At 43.8% G+C, this 18,366-nt stretch overlaps 2 protein-coding genes across 5 annotated transcripts in view; one reads left to right on the forward strand and one right to left on the reverse strand.

Moving 5' to 3' along the window:
* HPS5 (HPS5 biogenesis of lysosomal organelles complex 2 subunit 2) overlaps window positions 1-3,064 on the reverse strand; it is a 47,633-nt gene extending 44,569 nt beyond the window's left edge. Inside the window, exon 1 of one of the 4 annotated variants that reach the window (XM_055141404.1) lies at window positions 2,901-3,064. The gene's annotated coding sequence lies outside the window, so the exon portion shown is untranslated. Of the gene's footprint in view, window positions 1-2,462; window positions 2,725-2,900 lie in introns of those variants that run through there. The other 3 variants (XM_055141405.1, XM_055141403.1, XM_055141402.1) reach the window with 3 other exon arrangements.
* Window positions 3,065-3,160: 96 nt separating this feature from the next.
* GTF2H1 (general transcription factor IIH subunit 1) overlaps window positions 3,161-18,366 on the forward strand; it is a 44,548-nt gene continuing 29,342 nt past the window's right edge. The window contains exons 1-2 of the mRNA XM_055141407.1: window positions 3,161-3,343; window positions 16,995-17,163. Of these exons, the coding sequence (XP_054997382.1) occupies window positions 17,010-17,163 (154 nt within the window). The 5' untranslated portion in view covers window positions 3,161-3,343; window positions 16,995-17,009. The remainder of the gene's footprint in view (window positions 3,344-16,994; window positions 17,164-18,366) is intronic.

Consider the following 18,366-nt stretch of genomic DNA (forward strand, 5'->3'; position numbering starts at 1 on the left):
ACAGCTATAGTACAGCAGGTAAGGCATTAGTTCTAGTCCTGGCATCCCATATGGTCCTCTGAGCACAGCCAGGAGTAAGCCCTGGGCACACATGGATGTGGCCCTAAACCAAAACAAGAACATATATTTTTATTTTATTATTATTATTATTATTTGCTTTTTGGGTCACAACCCAGAGATGCTCAGGGGTTACTCCTGGCTTTACACTCAGGAATTACTCTCTGGCGGTGCTTGGGGGACCATATGGGATGCCGGGGATCAAACCCGGGTCGGCCGCATGCAAGGCAAACGCCCTACCCGCTGTGCTATTGCTCCGGCCCCAAGAACATATATTTTTAAAGAGAACTGAGATCTGATAGAAGAAGTAAGAAAAATACAAACTAGAAATGCCAAAAACCAATGAGGACAACTTAAATACTCCAATATAGATGTTCAAGTATACTCTAACAAATTGCATTAATTTCCAGGGAAAAAGATATTTAAGAAAATTCTAGCCATGGGGCGGGGGGGGGGGCAGTGCTATAGTTCAATGGGTAGGGCGTTTGATTTGCACACTGCTGGCCAGGATTTTTGGCTGGCACCCGGCTCCTAACATGGTCCCCCGAGATCCCTGAGTACAAAGTCAGAAGTAGGCCCTGAGCATAGCCAGGCGTCCTATGGCTATGAACAAAATTTCTATCTACAGGCCAGAGTCATAGTATAGTGGGTAAGATTGTTGCCTAGCATCCAGCCTATGTGGGTTCCATCCCCAGCATCTTATATGATCCCCCAGGCACTGCCAAGAGTGATTCCTGAGAGAAGAGCAGGAGCAAGCCCTGAGCATAGCCAGGTACGGAGTAAAACCCAAAACTGAAACAACAAAATAATTCTACCCATTAATTTTAACTTTTTTCAATCTTTTGTTACCTGCCAACTGAGAGTAAAAAGCAGAAACTGGGGCCTGAGAGTAGCTCAGGGACAACTGCCAGTCTTACAAGTGTGAGGCTTCAAGTTTGATTTCTGGAACTAGCCCATGAACACCAACTACATTCCAGGCATTCTTCTAAGGTCACAAGACAGGAAAAAAAGTTCTAATGCTTTCTGAGAAGGAAGAAAGCACTCTTAACTTTTTATTGTTTGGGGGCTACCCCTGGCAATGCTCAGGGGTCATTACTGGCTCTACGCTAACGGGTCACTCCTGGTAGTGCTCAGGGACCATATAGGGTGCCAGGGATAGAACCCTTCGCTGCGCAAGGCAAGCTCCAAACTGGCTGTACTACTGGGTCTGCCCCACCCCCCTATACTTTTTATTGCTTACACAGGCTTATTTTCTGCAAACTATACTATTCTTAATAAATAGGCCATTACTAGAAGAATGGCATTCTGGAAATGAAAGGGGCTAGAGCAACAGTACAGCAGGTAAGGTGTTTGCCTTGCATGCCACCAACCAGCATTCGATCCCTGGCATCCCATTTGGTCCCCTGAGCACTGTGGTCCCCTGAGCACCGCCAGAAGTAATCCCTGAGAATAACCAGGTGTGGCACAAAAACAGGTGGGGGGCGGGGAAGAAAATAAAACCTTTCTAGTTTTTTTGGGAGGAGGAAGAGGGTGTCACACTCTGAGGTATTGGGAACTACTATACTATGCGAATTGGTCCTGGTAGTGCTTGGGGGGTCTGTCTTGAAAAAAATACTCAAAACTTGAGAAATCATGATCTAAGAGATTTTATCTTCTCTTGTCCTTTTCATTACCTTTACTTTAGGACCTAGCAAATTACCAAGCATTGTGTAAATATTTACTAAAAGGTTCTGTACAAATCTTCAGTAGTTCACTCTTCCATGATCTACCATCTTATCCCCATTTCTTTATCCAACTTCATTTCCCATCTTACATTCTCCTGTGCTTCATCTGAGTTATCTTTTATACCCTATTCGTTCTGAAAACGTTACGTTTCCGTGATTTACTATAAGTTTCTCTTTAATCTTCCTCCATCTATCTTGTTGTTTCCATAAAGATGAATTTGAATATTATTTTCGTGAAGTATGCAATAGGGCTAGTTTAACAAAGAAAAACTAAACAATTAGAATCTGCTTAATGGTTACTTAAGACAACGACACAACTTCTTCTGAGGGGCTGGTTTGCCCAACGTCACAAAATGTAAGAGCCGAGACCAGAATTATTTCTCCAGAGTGCAAATCCAAACATTTTTCTGCATGGCGGGTAACATCAAGAGAGCAGCAGGATCTAGAAAAGACTTTTCTCATCCTCCTAGCACTCGTTTTACCAACGTTTGTCACAACGTTTGCTCTCACACCAAAATGCAAATCAGGGCTCTCTTCCCTCACCAAGTGTTGAAGGGAGAAAGAAAGAAGCAAAGCCAAGAGAGAGGGTAAAAAGGAAGTAGGAGAGAACTGCTCTATCTCCATCCGAAAAACGAATCATCAGAGCACAAATTCTTCCCCCATCGACCAGAAAGGACTCACTCGTTCCTGCACTCAACATTCAGACTGCCTGCAGGAGCCCATAGAACCCGTAGCAAACTTGAACACTGCAATCAGACCTCTCCAGGCCGGGAGGAGCCTCGGGGAGCAGGACTTGCAAGCCAGGCTCCCAGACGAACCAGCAGCAGCCTGGAGGTCCCAGCCCCCGCAAACTTCCAGGCTGTGAGTCCAAGCACGCACGGCAGCTCGGTACCTCCAACCCGCACCCGGGGAACTAGGAACTGCACCTGCGCTTCGGGCTTCCCTCCCGCTCCGCCCGTCTTCCCTCCTCCCCCCCCCCCCCGCCACCGCCGGCTGACGTCATCCCCGAGCGCCGGGGACGCCGGGACAACGCCGGTAACGGTACTTCCGAGTCACGTGACCGGTGACGCCCCCTGCTCGCGCGTGGGTCCCTCCCCCTCAGGCCGCGGTCGCAATTACGCTCTCGGTGGCCTGCAGTCGGCGGGCCGCTGTTGGCAAGACTAACGCAGCGCCGGGCGGCACCGGAGGAGCTCGGAGGCCCCAGGGGTGAGCCAGCCAGGATCCCGGAGCCCTTTGCGGCTTGAGGTCGGCGAGAGGAAAAAAAAAATGAAGCCGGCGGGAAGCGGCAAGGGAGGGAGGGAGGGAACGGGCGGAAGGTGTCATGGCGGCCGCGCTCGGAGGTCACGTGGTGCCCCCTCCGCCGGCCCGCCCCGGCACTTCCGGTCACGTGCCCCCCAGCGTTCTCGCTGCCAGCGATGGAGGCGAGACCCCCCGGCCTCAGAGGCGGTGGCGACGGCAGCGGCTCCGGGCTCTCAGCCTCTTCCCGGCGGCGGCTCTAGAGAAGCGCGGCGGAACGCGGCCCGCTCCCGGGCTTCCCTCGCCGGGCTCGCAGCCCCCACCCGGTAAGTGGAGCGCGAAGAATGGGGGTGGGGGCTGGGAGGGGGGGGCGGGAGCTGACAGGCCCGGGGGCCCGCGGTGGCGGCGCGCGCCTGCCGCCCCCCCTTGGCGCTTTCCCCCGGCCGCCGCCCCGCCACCGCGGCTTCCCGAGCCCGTGGCCGCCGTGGGCTCCCCGCACGCCGCGGGGCCGGGGCCAGCCCCAAGTGTCGACTTCCTGTAGGAACGCGAACTCCCCCCCTTCCGCCCCCCCCACTACTTTCCCCGAGAGCGAGGCCGCGGCCGGGAGGAGGCGGCCCGGGCTGGGTGGAGGACGTGAAGGCCCCTCCCGGGATCGCGGCCCCCCGCCCCCACCGCGCCTCGCTCCCGTTAGGCGACGTGCCGTTGTGCCCGTGGGGCTCCGCGCCGCCCGCCGGGCCCCCCTCACCTGTCAGCCCGCTGCCCTCCCCCCCCACCCGGACACGTGCCCGGGACGCGGCCGCCCCCGGGCCCCCGGACGCCTGGAGGTAGACGCTTGCCGGCTCTCCCCAGACCCCGGAGGCCGAGAGGCGAGGCTGTCCGGGAAGCCTGTATCCGATTGGTAACCTTCAGACACACACTATAGGGTCTGTAAAATGGCCGAAGGGGAGAGGGGGAGGGGAAGGGGGAGGGATCCAAAATTTACTTTTGCCCATTAGCAGAAGCCAATTAAAAATTGATATATAGCAATGGGCCTGAACCATGTTACGGTGGGAAAGGTGCTTGCCTTGTGCGTGGCCCCTCCCAAGTTCCATCCCCAGCAGCTCATAGACACCCCCGCGTCCCCAGCCCTCCACGAGTGATCCCGGAGCATCACCAGGTGTAGCCCTGGTTTGATTTTTAAGGGCTGCGTACTGTATGTCAGTGGTTTGGGATAACCCGTGTAGTGAGCACGGACTCCTAAAAGGACTGGAACAACGCGTCCCAATGAATTCTTACTCGGAACCTCAGTAAGTGGAAAGCAGGGTGCCCGGCTGGCGTGGAGTTTGGGAGGCCAAGCCCCAGGCACTTATTTCCCCTTCTTCAAAACCCAGTTTGAAGTACAGTGAACCGGCATTTGGTATTTAAAACTTGGAAATTCTGGGCCAGGAATGTGGTTCTGTAGGAGAGCCGTGCTTTGGTATATGTGCATCTCTGTGCATATTTGTCTGATGCTGGCAGTAATAAAATGGTGCGGACGCTAAAATGGGTTTTTAATGTGGATAGGAGACCATACTCGGGGGTGCTCAGGGATCACTCCTGCCTGGGTCTTGGGAGACCACATAAGGGGTACCAGGGATCAACTATGGGTTGGTCATGTACTCTTGAATTGCCGCAAGATCTCTCCCCTAAAATATATTTTTAAAAAATCGTTACTTGGGGCTGGAGCGATAGCACAGCAGGTAGGGCGTTTGCCTTGCACGCGGCCGACCCAGGTTCGATTCCCAGCATCCCATATGGTCCCCTAAGCACCGACAGGAGTAATTCTGAGTGCAGAGCCAGGAGTAACCCCTGTGCATTGCCGGGTGTGACCCAAAAAGCAAAATAAATAAAGTGTTACTGTTAATGCTTTTGGTGTACAGTGGAACTGCTGTACTTTCACCAAGCCACTCTCCACCTCTTATTTTTAAGTCAAAACTAAGACCAGGGTAGCTTAAGGGACTCCTATGCCTGCTTCAGCCTGCTTTGCATGAGGGAGGCAGTGATGGGCCTCTGAGCACTTCCGGGAGCTACCCCAGGAACCAATAAATAAAGCTCAAAACTACAACAGCTGAGTCAGAAAGGTCACATTAGAAGGAAAGATAACCTTTGGGATTGGGCCAGATCTGCTAGGAACTGGGCTCTGGAGAGAACTTTGCACTTTTTAGCAGGTCTGAATCCCCCTTTAGAAAGAGGTGTAGATAATTTGGGGATTTTATACCTGATTTGTTAACCCTCATTCAGCCAGCAGTTAACAGTGCAGCAGTTTGAGTCTTATAATGCTGGTAAATTTTTATGATAGTGTGAATGTAAAGAAAGGTAGGTTCACACATGTACAAAGAGGAGTGTAAGTTTTTTTAGGAAGGTCGGTGTAAAGGGAGAAATCAGTTAATAGTAATAAACCAACGACTAGGGCTTGTGACTTTTTCCTGTTGCCCCAAGACAGATTTCATGCAGGTCTGTTTTTCACCTTATGGCCAGCTATTCTGCACTAACTAGTTCTCCCACCCGCCCCCACCCCCACCCCCACCCCCACCCCCCCTTGGGCGCACACCCATTTCTAACATTTTAACCGCAATTTAACCTCATAGGTTGTGTTGCTAGCTTGGTTTTTTCTTGTGTTTGTGTGATGATGTCAGGCATCTTTTTCTACTTGGATTACTACCTACCTGTTCTTCTCTTGACTGGTAATACATGCTTGAAAACACATATTAGTGAATATGTGCACATCTCTCTTAAAGGTTTGCCTCTGCTGAGTTTTCTTTTTCTGAATTTTCTGCTTTTATAAAGTGAGAACTGAAAACGTGCTCAGTCTAAAATTCACTATCATTTATTTCTCTTAATACTTTCTTGTCTATGTAACTTCTTGTAACAGTACATTTTGATTACTCTTTGCATATTTCCAAGGTTTTATTACCAGTAATGCTGAATTGTTAGAATGTATTTCATTGCTCAGTGGTAAGCAGCTTTCCAAATCTCCATTTTCTGTGCTGGCAGATGCAGCAGATCTCTGTTCCAATAATAATCCTGAAGTTGATGAGAAGTTTTATTTTTTAATCATTCCCCCTCCCCACCTCCATTTATCTCTGTACATTGGAAAGAAGATGTAGGTAATAAGACGGTTACGTTTCAGTTCTTTTTGTCACCACTGTTTCCTCCTAAGTAATTAGAGTCTGTGTTAGGAATGGGTCTCTGCTCTGTTACTGAGATCTGTAGTGTTTCCTGCATTTGGCTGAGGATGTATGCAGAAGTTTCTTGTATGTCTTACCAGTATTGTATTCTATGGGGGCGAGGGGTGGGCAGTTCTTAGGATTTACTCCCAGCTCCACTCCTGGTGGGCTTTGGGAACCATATGGGATGACAAGGAGCCAACCTGGGTTGGCCATGTGCATGGGAAATGCCCACCTGTTGTATCACTTTGGCCCCCAGGATTATATTCTTTTAACAACAAAGATGTTGTAAGTCACAAACGTTGTGCCCTGTGCACTGCTCTCCCAGTGAGCAGAACATACGCAGCCTCTTCCTCCATTGTGAAACTTGTAGTTCTCAGGGAAAACATACTAAAGTAATTATTGAAAAATTTATTAATAGGAGCTGGGGGATGGTGCCAGGGTTAGTCCAATGCCTTGCATGGACCTGAATTCAATTTCTGGTACCAGTGACTTTGAGATCTTGTTGAGTGCCACCCTAGAGGCCCCAGATCCCTCCAGGTGTGGCCCTGTCAGTCTCTGGCCCTGACAGTCTCTGGCACCACGGTGCCCAAGCACCACATCCTTGGGCCCTGGGGCTAGACTTTCAGTCAACTTGAGCCAGATATTGCTGTTTGGCTCTGGGTCCTATGAACACTAGTTGGGGACCACCCACCATTATTTAATTATTTGTAGCATACTATGAAGAGAATAGAAGATTGTACCTAGTAGTTACAGGCCTTAAGAATCTTTGGTGTAAATAGAAATGGACACAAGGCCAAGGAGAAACTTAGGTCGAGTTTATTGTCTCTGAGCTCGTGCACAACTGAACAGGTGTTGGTTCCCTGGAAACCAGCCTAGGAAAGTTTTTAAAGGGACAGAGATGGAAATAAAGTGACATCTAAGCATATGGGGATTGCAGGAAACAGGGAGCATAGTGCAAAGGCTCAATGAACATGATTCTTCAGGTGACCCATGTCTCAGTATAGGAAATTTTGCCCCAGGAATGATTTTTAGTAATAGATGAGGTGGAAAGGTCAGTGATTGGGTCTAGCATTGGGGTCCATCTTAGTATGGGCTGGTTCAGTTTGGTTCCTTAGTTTTGAATTAAACACCTTTTATGTATATTCCCCGAAATAAACTACTTAAAAAGTTGAGCAGCTTTCCTTTCTTTTGAAGTGATAAGCAAAGCAATGGACTTCATGGTTACTGCAGAGGATGGCATCCCAAACTTAGTCCTTAGTCTGCCTCATAATAACTGGGGTCTAGAGTATGGAGAACAATAAATTCCCCCAACCCACCTACCTGTCCCCCGGCTTAAAAAAAAAAAAAAAAAAAAACTAGTGACCACAAAGGTAATGCAGGGGTTAAAGCACTATCATTTCTTGTGGTATTTCATATTCTATCAGGCACTACTAGGAGTGACACCTTAGTACTGCAGGGTATGGCCGACCCTTCTCCCCCATCTCCAGATTAAATGAATTGATGGCAAGGGAGAAGAATAAACAGATTCAAAAGGAATAGCTTTCAGCAAATTTTAATTTTCCTCCCTTTTGTTGTTCAATATCCAGAGATCATACGTTGAGTGCTCCGCAGGAATTGAATATTTGATTGTGGTGCACCAGAAATTACAGTTGTATCAGGGATTTAAACTCTGGACCTCATGCATGTAAAATGGTGGCATACTACCAGTCACATCCTTAGTAGACAAGCAAATAATTTTTTGTTCTGTTTTTTGGGCCACACCCACTGATGCCCAGGGCTTACTCACGGCCCTGTGCTCAGGGGTCATTCCGAGTGGGGTTTGGGGGACCATCTGGGGTTCCAGGGATCGAAGGCATGTGCAGGGCAAGTGCCCTACCCACTATACTATCTCCTACACAAATAAGTCTTTTAATTGCAAATAAATCCCTGCCTTTTATCTGAGCAACTTGCTATTTTAAAAAGTCATAATTAAAGGTTATAAATCTTAATGTATTGCTTCATGTAACTCATGAAATCTTTTCAGGAGAGCTAGGTCTTCATCAGCCAACTTATTTAAATACAATTATTCCAGTTATTTTTTTAACAGTTATAAAATTATTTATGATTGAGTATTAGGTTTACAAAGTTTGAATACCAACCCCTTTACCAGTGTCCACTTGCCTTCCCCAGTGTCCCCAGTTTTCCTCCCACCCCCAGCCAGCACTTTTCTCCTCCACCATTGTCATAGTCCCCTCTCTGACCTATTCCCCTACCCCCGGAACCCCACAGGCTTCCTGCTGAAGCCCAGTTCTCATGCTCTTTTATTGCCTTTGGGTATTCATTATCCCCCTACTATATTTTTTTTATATCTTAACATATGAGAGAGATTTTGTGTCTGTTCTCCCTCTAACTTCATGCAGCATGATCACTCCAGATTCATTCACTTAGCAGCAAATTGAATGACTTTATCTTTTTATTTTTGTTTTGTTTTTAGTTTTTGGGTCACACACAGTGGTGCTCAGGGCTTAACTCTTGAGGCTGTGCTCACGGATTATTCTGCCTATGCTGAGGAGACCATATAGGGTGCCAGGGATTAAGCATGGGCTGGCCTCTTGCAAGCAAGCCTCCTACCCTACCCACTTCTTAGGCCTCTGGCTTCTCTTAAGACTGAGTAGTATTCCATTGTGTGTATGTACTATAGTTTCTTTTTCCAGTCATCTGTTCTTGGACACTTGGGTTCATACCAGCTATTTTTGTAAATGAAATGATTTGTGGCCTTTACAGTGAACTGTTGAGAAGATGTGTTGCCCACTTTGCCGCCACTTCAAGATAATCTGGAGGCCAGGGTTTGTCTTAGTGGTAGAGCATCTGCCTCAAATGTATGAGGCCCTGGATTCAATCCCTTGCAGCACCATAGCACCCTCCCCACCATATGCACATCTGGAAATCATAAAAGTTATCAAGAATTAAGCCCCTCCGGTTTTACTAACTTTGCTTTAACTGGTCATTGTACAATGAAAAAAGCTGCTACAGTTGACATGGGACAGTTGAGCAGTCTTGTTACTAACTTGTCAGTTCCCTTCCCCTCCCCCCCCCACCCCGTTACCCCCACTTAAGTGCAAGGGATAAAATATTTGACCACAAGCGGTGTACCTAGCTTTCTCATTTTTCTTCCAGTAGATTTTAAAATGAATAGTTTTAATGTTAAATATGAGAAACTATTTTTTCTTTTTTTCGACTTAAGCTGACTCCAGGTAAGGGGATATGACCCATTGATAGACACATGTCCTCCTTTGTCTGAGACCCTGAGTTGAATCCTATGATGTGCACTGCAAAAATAGGAAATTGACACTAACAAAGAGTTCTCAGTCTATTTTTCTGTTTACGGTTTTTTGTTGTTTTTTTGGGGGGAGGGAGAGGGGCTTGGTCTTTCCGCTTTTTATTCTTTATCTTCCCAAATAAAGACTTTTCTCTTTTCTAACATTTTTCATTTATTCTCCAAGCCCAGTTAACTAGGGACTTACTCTGTCAGCTACCTTTGCTTACTGTTCTTTTGCCATCTATGAGCATATTCAAAATGTACTATATTATATGCCCTTTCTCTCCTTCCATCTTTCACAAGTTTGATTTCAAAGTTCCTAAAATGTTCTTTGTACGGTATGCTGTATAATTACATATTAGTATTTATTTAAGTTATATGTGCTCCTTATGTTGAAAAATCAGTATTGAAATATTTTGATATTTCAGTTAAGAATTTTCCTCTTCTAAGCTTTTTTTTAAAAAAAACTAAAATAATATAGCTGACATTCATATAGAAATTTAAAAAGAACTTGGAGGCTGGAGAGATTGGTGCGGGGTAAGGTGCTATCCTTGGGCATGTCCAACTCCCAGTTCTATCCCTGGCATCTCGTTTGGTCCCCTGAGCGCCACCGAGTGTATAACCAGATATTCCTTCCCCTCTCCCCCCCAATAAAAGATACTACTTGAGTTGAGGAGTTAACTGAAGTAGTAGAGCACTTACGAAGCACTGAGTAGTAGCAGTGTAGTCCTATTGTTTATTGATTTGCTCGAGCGGGCACCAGTAATGTCTACTTTGTGAGACTTACTACTATTTTTGTCATACCAAATACGACACGGGTAGCTTGCTGGACTCTCCGAGAGGGACAGAAGAACCAACCTAGGTCGACTGCATGCAGGGCAAATGCCCTACCCACTGTGCTATCCTCCAAATGAAGCATCAGCTTAAATTCTTACACTAACTTAACCTTATAAGCGTGACTTGATAGAGAATACTTCTTAAATTTTTAAACAGCTTTCATCATTATAAAATTGATATGGGGGGAGCTGGAGCAATAGTACAGTAGGTAGGGCATTTGCCTTGCACATGACTGACCTAGGTTTGATTCCCAGCATCCCATATGGTCCTTGAGCACCGCCAGAAGTAATTCCTGAGTGCAAAGCCCAGAGTGACCTCTCTGCATTGCCAGGTATGACCCAAAAAGCAAAAAAATTGGTTATAGATAATATAGAAAATGAAAAGAAAGTTCAAATCTCTGATCCTATCATCCATAAATAACCTTTTAAATTGGTTATGTGTGTTCCTCCAGTCATAAAAATTAGGAAAATAGCATAATGGAACTCCAAGGTTAGATTGACCCAGATACAAACCTATTTACTATCTATCTCCTTGATGCTTTGGGAAAACTTGATTTCTCAAACCCAGTTTCCTTCAGCTACAAAATGGAACTGGTAATATAACATCCCTTAGGGCTGTTAAGTAGGGATTGAATGATGTTAGTGCCTATAAAGAACTTAGTCAATATTATGAAATACATTTAAAATTTTAACAATGTTGAATGGGGTTGGAGAGATAAGTATAGCTGGTAGGGTGTTTGCCTTGCATGCAGACCTTTGAGCATCATCAGGTGTGGCACAATAAACAAAACAAGTGGAATAATTACACTTACTAGTTTTAGGATTTTTGTTTTACCGCCTAAAAGTGTATCTTTTGTGTCATTAAAAAACAGTGACTCAGGCTGGAATGATAGCACAGTGGTAGGGCTTTTGCCTTGCATGTAGCCGACCCAGGTTCGAATCCCAGCATCCCATATGGTCCCCTGAGCACCGCCAGGGGTAATTCCTGAGTGCAGAGCCAGGCGTAACTCCTGTGCATGGCCAGGTGTGACCCAAAAAGGAAAAGAAAAAAAAAGTGACTCAGGTCAGAGCAGCTTTCCTTGCATGTGGTCCGCTCTGGTTCTATTCCCAATACCACAGATGGTCCCTGGAGCCTTCCAGGAGTGATCCTAAGCACAGAGCTAGAAAGCCAAAAGTAAGCCTTCAGCATCCCTGGATGTGACACCCCCCCCCCAAAAAAAAAAAAAGGGATGGCTATTTTAAAATAACACGGCGGGGCTGGAGAGATAGCACAGCGGGTAGGGCGTTTGCCTTGCACGCGGCCGACCCGGGTTCAAATCCCAGCATCCCATATGGTCCCCTGAGCACAGCCAGGGGTAATTCCTGAGTGCAGAGCCAGGAGTAACCACTGTGCGTTGCCAGGTGTGACCCAAAAAGCAAAAAAAAAAAAAATAAAAAAATAAAAAAAATAAAAAAAAAATAAAATAACACGGGGACATTTTCATTGACAGGTTTTCAAACACAAGATAATTTGGGTATACAGAATGATTATATATATTAATGTTGGTAACAAGAAAAATTTAAAATTAAGAAAATTGTTTTTTGGGGTTGGAGGGTATGGGAATTTTAAAATCCCTTTTTTTGTTAGCATTTTCTTAAAGTACCAAATCTTTTTATTTTATTTTATTTTTTTGGCTTTTTGGATCACACCCAGCGATACTCAGGCTTTACTCTGCACTCAGAAATTACTCCTGGTAGTGCTCTGGGGACCATTTGCGATGCCAGGGATCCAACCCAGATCAGCTGTGTGCAAGGCAAACATCTTACCTGCTGTACTAACACTCTGGCCCCTGTACTCACCAACTCTTCACCCCAACCTTTATAAATGCTCACTTAATACATTCTGTACCTGTGTGAGAAAACAGATACCACATACTCAGTAGAATTTCAAACGTAATCTGATTTCTTGTTTATTCTGTAAATGACACCGCTGTAGTGTTAATGAGGCTAAGTGTGGGGGTGATCCAGGATGTGGCTGCGTGATAAAATGCAGGTGATCCTCTGCACCACTGTGTGGGATATAGGCGATCGGTGTGACCTCTGTCAGCTCTGAGAATGCACCCTGCTTGCTCAGTCTCCCCCTGTCCCTTCCCTCTGTTTTCTCACTGCCACTGGGCATCATTTAAACCCTTCCTACCTTCTTTATTTTTCTCAGAGCTGTCCATAGGCTTTCCTAAGATACAGGCCACACTCCCATTCCAAAGGTTTTGAACGGTTTTTACAATAGGTGGCATTTTTTATTACCTGCCTCCATCTTTACTATGCACATTCAGGTCCTACTGATACCCCAGCAGATCTCACTCCCCAAAATTGTAGTTTTTTTTCCTTCTGTTTCACTCCACCTGGCAGTGCTCAAGACTGTTTCTGACTTGGTATTGTGGGTCACCCCCAGGGATGCAGCAGGGCTATGTGCTGCCAGTATTCTTGCATGCAAAGCTTGCACTCCAGCTACTTCAGTCATTTTTATCTAATGGCAGATTCAGCATTTTGCTGTTGCATTTGTTTTAGCCTCCAAAAACAGTTACACTAAAACTTCACTTATTTGTTCAAGGCATATTTAATGTCTGAAAAAGTGAGATGTTTTAAAATGTAAGTTACTGTCATTACTTTGGGGGATAAAAACTAAAGTTACAGCTTTACCAGAAATGGCATATGTATACAAATATATGACATTTGTGTTGTCACTTTGGCAAGTCCAGCCCAAGGCAGACATTTCCATCAAGTATTTTTTACCTCCTAATTGGACCTAGACAACTTAAGTCACACTCAACTTAAGCCACACTCAAGCCTCTAGGATTTGGGTTGAGCTTTTTAAAGCATCTGGGCTGGAAAGAGAGTGGTCAAACTGACTTCTAATGCGTAGCCAGGTAAAAAATGAAACTTGGGGCCATCTTGCTGCACTCCGCAGTGAAGAGTCCTGGTCAGTGGTCACCACATACTGGAGAATGCTCCGAACCCCAGACAGAGCCAATAACACCGGGATGCCCCAGATGGAGGAGGTGCATTCTTCCCGCCTTTTCCAGATGAAATCCCGGCGACAATGAGCTTCTAACATGGCTCCGGTGTGTGGGGACCAGGGCTATTTCTCCGAACCGTGTGGCGGCTTACGTGGCCATGCGACCTTTCCTGATACACACACACACACACATACACACACATACACACGCACGCACACAAAATGCTCAGGAATGGCTCCTCCTCCCCTCAACAGCCATGATCCCAGAGGCACATAAACCAATCTCAGAACGCAGCAGCTGCTGGCAGAAATACCTCTGGACTTATTTACTAAAATACCAGAATTCTAAAACCCCGCAGCTGCTTTTGCAGCCATGGGACATCATATGCTTTTCATTATCAGCAATAGAAAACAAATGATCTAATAATGCCTTCTCAACAGGTCTGATTGTTGGAGGGGGGGAATTCCAAATAATAATAGTGGGTTTTCTGTCGATAATTGAATGTAATCAAAGTAAAGAGAGAGTAAAGTGAAAATCATCTGCCACACAGGCAGGGTGGGGAGTGGAAGGGGGGTACACTGGGGTTCTTGGTGGTGGAACATGTGCACTGGTGAAGGGATGCGTGTTTGATCATTGTATGACTGAGACTTAATCCTGAAAGCTTTGTAACGGTTCTCATGGTGATTCAATTAAAAAAACAAAAAACGAAACTTGGGCCATAGTATGGAGAATAGTTGAAGAAACTGGATCATTACAATAGCACTTTTCAGCCTTTTTACAGTTGTGACGTACACTGTTCCATAGATTGGCAAGTTGAAAATCATTGTATTTGAATATGGGGGAAATTATACCTGCATAATCTATACTGAAACAAACTTTGATCAGCTGTTAGCAGTGTGGTTTCATTTCTTGGAGTGCTTCTGGGAAAATCATACAAACTCATTGCCCCATAGATGTTTCGGTTGATATAAACTTGTACTGCTATGTTCAGATTTGAGACCTGAACTGGAGAGAACTCAACAGGCCTGGCACACGTGCTTTGTATGCAGAAGTCCTGGGTTTGAGCCATAGCACGCCATGGTCCCCCAAGCACCACCCGGAGCAAACTCTGAGCACTGAGCTCCTGAACACCGTCAGTTAGGGCCCACGAATGAAAACTGAAACAAGCCAAAAATCTGAGTTCTTTTGTAAAGTGCTGTATTTCTAAATATAGATTAAAGGCCACATGTTTAGTCAAATTGTGCATTTGATTTAAGGAAAATAGAAATAAGTTGAAAATATTAACATACAGGTAAATGATCACCCCTGAAGGAGAAGGACAAATACCAGATGTTCTCGTTCATCTATGGAGTAAGTCAGAATAAGAGACTGGACAGTATTGAACAATGACAGAGACTTGGCACTGGAATACAGAACCAAATGCCGAACAGTGGGAGTGTGGTAGGGAGAAGAAAGCAGAGGAAGTAGTGGAGGGTCAGGGACACTTAGGTAGTGGTGTGGGGCATGGTGATTTTGTTTGTCAATGCCATAAACTTCAGCATTATTGTAATTTCCTAACATAAAAATTAAGAAAACTACCAATATTTTTATCTAGATAGATGTTTTAATTGTCAAAATACTGTCAAACAGAAGAAAGAATGCTATGAATCAGAAACTACATAAATTTACACGAATGAGCAAACTGAAATTGAATTTATTTTTGTATTTTCTTTTGGGTTTTTTCTCTTACCATTTATATTGGGGTACCAATAATTAATTTACAATAGTTATACTTTCTTTTTCTTTTTTTTTTTCTGTTGGGGAGGTAGTTGCATACTGAGATGACTTTCTCCTCCAGGGGACAGTATGGGATGCTGGGAATACAGCCAGGCTTGGCCTATGTGTAAGGCAAGTGCCCTACTCACAGTCCTATCACTCTGGCCCCTGGTTATACTTTTCATATATATATATTATTCCAACACTACATTCATCATCAGAGTGCCCACTTTCTTTACCAATGTTCCAAGGGCCCCTTCCAGCCAAACCCTCTCCTAGGTAAGTTCAGTTCTGTACACACAATATTCAGTGCTCATGCCTTTGGCCATTTATTGTTCCTCGTTATATTTATATACTACATGTGAGGAATTGTGGGGGGGGGGGGGGAGGGAGGGAGGGGGGAAGTGGTGAGAGCTACATAAATAGAGCTGAACACCTGAAATTCCCCAAAATCGTAACTCACTGCTAGGTTGATAAAGATTATTCTTCAAAATATTTTTTTTACACATGCACAAAAAAATAAAAATAGTTTTAATAATTATGTGCTAATATATTTTTAAATTTTACATAAAATAGGTAAATCCAACAAATATACAATTTGGTAAGAGGAGAGGAGAATTTAAAAAATCATAAAGGAAACTTTGAATAGTCCTATAAACACAAATTGTGTTTTATTCTAATGAGAGAATATTGAGTATAAGTAAAATATTTTTAAGTAACAAATTTCTTTAGATATTGAAAAATTATTAGAAGGAGCATTCAGCATAAATGAAACTTGTTATTGGAAAAGTATAATCCATAGCAAGCTAGGAATGAACAAATCTTTATTAATGAATTTCCTGAGCTGCTGCCTGTCCATGAAGCTTTATGTTCAAAGCTGAATGATAATGTATCCGGATAGAGTGTGAATTGTTCATTTCATTCAGTATTTTTACTATATCCCACCCATCTCTTCTGACTCATACAGATTGACTGTGATTTTATGGGCTTTTTCTTGTATGTTCCTTTTTTAATCTTGCTGCTTTCAGTATTCCATCTTTGAAATTTTTCTATTTGGGTCTATTTTCTTCTGGACCCTTTGGCCCTCTTGGGTCTGGGTCCCCAAATCATTGATGATTTCTTTAGTGTTTCTTCATCAAGTTTGCCGTCTTGTTCTTCAGAGACTTAGTGATTCTACATTGTTTCTTGTAACTCATTCCATAGTTCTCTGGTGTGCTTTTTTTTGTTTCTTTTCAAACTTTTTCCCCATCCTCTGTTGCTGTTTAGAGTTTTTGCATCTCATCTTGGAGCTTACCCATCTTATTCTCAGCTGCTCTTATTCTGCTGTTTAAATAAAATCTGTTGTGTTTTTTTTATATCACTTACCATACTTTTCATTTCTGTCACTTCTGATTCAGATCAGTTTACTCATTTCTGTTCTGATATTTTCTTGCATTTTGCTACCTGTGCCAGCATTTCTTTGAGCTCATTAAACATCCCCAACATGTGTCACTGAAGTTAGCCTTAGTGCTATAATTTTCATTCACTGAGGTTGGTGGACCTTTTTTTTTTTTTTTTTTTTTTTTTAGTTCACACCCAGTGATGTTCAGGGGTTCCTCCTGGCTCTGCACTCAGGAATTACTTCTGGCAGTGCTTGGACTCATATGAGATGCTGGGAATCGAACCTGGGTCGGTCGCATGCAAAGCAAACACCCTGCCCCCTGTGCTATTGCTCCAGACCCTTGGTGGACTTCTTTGTGGCTTTCCCATTGTGTTTTCTGTGCTCCTATTGTATTGAGAATGATCATTGTTTGACTAAGAGAACCTTTACCCTTCCTGTTTATAAAATTTTTTAGATTTGAAGGAGACTACAGAAGTCAGTGGGTCTGACTAAAATTGATATGTAAAATTTTTCTCTCTATTAGCACCATCTAGACACCATGGCAACTTCATCTGAAGAAGTTTTGCTGATTGTAAAGAAAGTGCGGCAAAAGAAGCAGGATGGAGCACTATACCTCATGGCAGAAAGAATTGCTTGGGCACCTGAAGGGAAGGACAGATTTACAATCAGCCATATGTATGCAGATATAAAATGTAAGTCCGCCGTACTGAAGTCTTTTGTAGTTCTCATTATCAACCTAATGTTAATGATTACAGAATATTACCACTGAATTTTAAAAATTTGCATAGCTTCCACTTACATTAACTATATAAACAGGGCTCAAAAAGCTCTCACAAATACATTTTTTGGAAAATGGCTTTCACAGATAAAACTTAAAGAGTTGCATAATATTTCACTGATAGACTATGTAGTCATTTACCTAGTCCTTTCTTGAAGGATGTTTTCAGAATTCTTTATTCCAACCAATGCTGTAATCTAGATCTCTACAGTAATAACTTTGTGAAGTTATATATGGGTCATGCATCTAAAATGTTGATAAATGATGCCACATTATGATTCAATAAAATTGTTTCATTTAAGCAACTTGTTTAATCTTTGGTAATGTGGCTATCTTTATTGAGAATATACTCTGATATAATGAATAAAGATGGTAAAAATACAAGAGCATGCTATTTTTATGTCCTCAGGCCAGGAGATAGCAAAAAGGACTGTATCTCATGTTCAAGGCTCATAATTTGATCCCCTTTACCACTTGACTTCTCAGCATTGCAAGTGTGGGTCTCTTGGTCCCTGCAGTCCCATAGAACCTGGGTGGCTCCAGTTTGCCAGGCCCAAGCGCCAAAACCACAGACTAGCAGCTGAACTTGACTTCAAAGATCTCAGCAATGCTGGGGAGCACCCCCTCTCAAAAAAAAAGTTTATATTCTTGTACTTTTGTCATACTATTTTAGAGCATAATGACTAAAATCATGGCCTCTTTCTAAATTTATATGGTTACCTTTGATTTTATTACCCATACATAGTGTATCATACTTTGTGGCTCAGTAGTAATTACCTTTAAAACCAGTATGTAAATGCTACAGTTTAAAACTTTTACTCTGATAGGAATTTCTACATTTGACATAACAACAAAAAAGGTCTTAAGAAAGTCAAGGAGATAATCCTGTAACAGTTTGGTATCTTCACTGACAATTTATTAATAAAGATTGATTTATTTTCCTAGACTTTCCTTCTAGGACCTATATAGAGCCCATATAGAGACATACCAAAGACAACTCAAAGTTTACAAGTGTTCAGTTTACATGTTTTTTGTATTTGAACAACTACCCTAAGGACTAACTCTACTTTGCAACTGAAAATGGTCAAGATCTTCATTTTTCTCCACTGAGATAACT

The sequence above is a fragment of the Sorex araneus genome, chromosome 6 (genome assembly GCF_027595985.1).
Source record: "Sorex araneus isolate mSorAra2 chromosome 6, mSorAra2.pri, whole genome shotgun sequence".
Taxonomy (NCBI): Eukaryota; Metazoa; Chordata; class Mammalia; order Eulipotyphla; family Soricidae; genus Sorex; species Sorex araneus.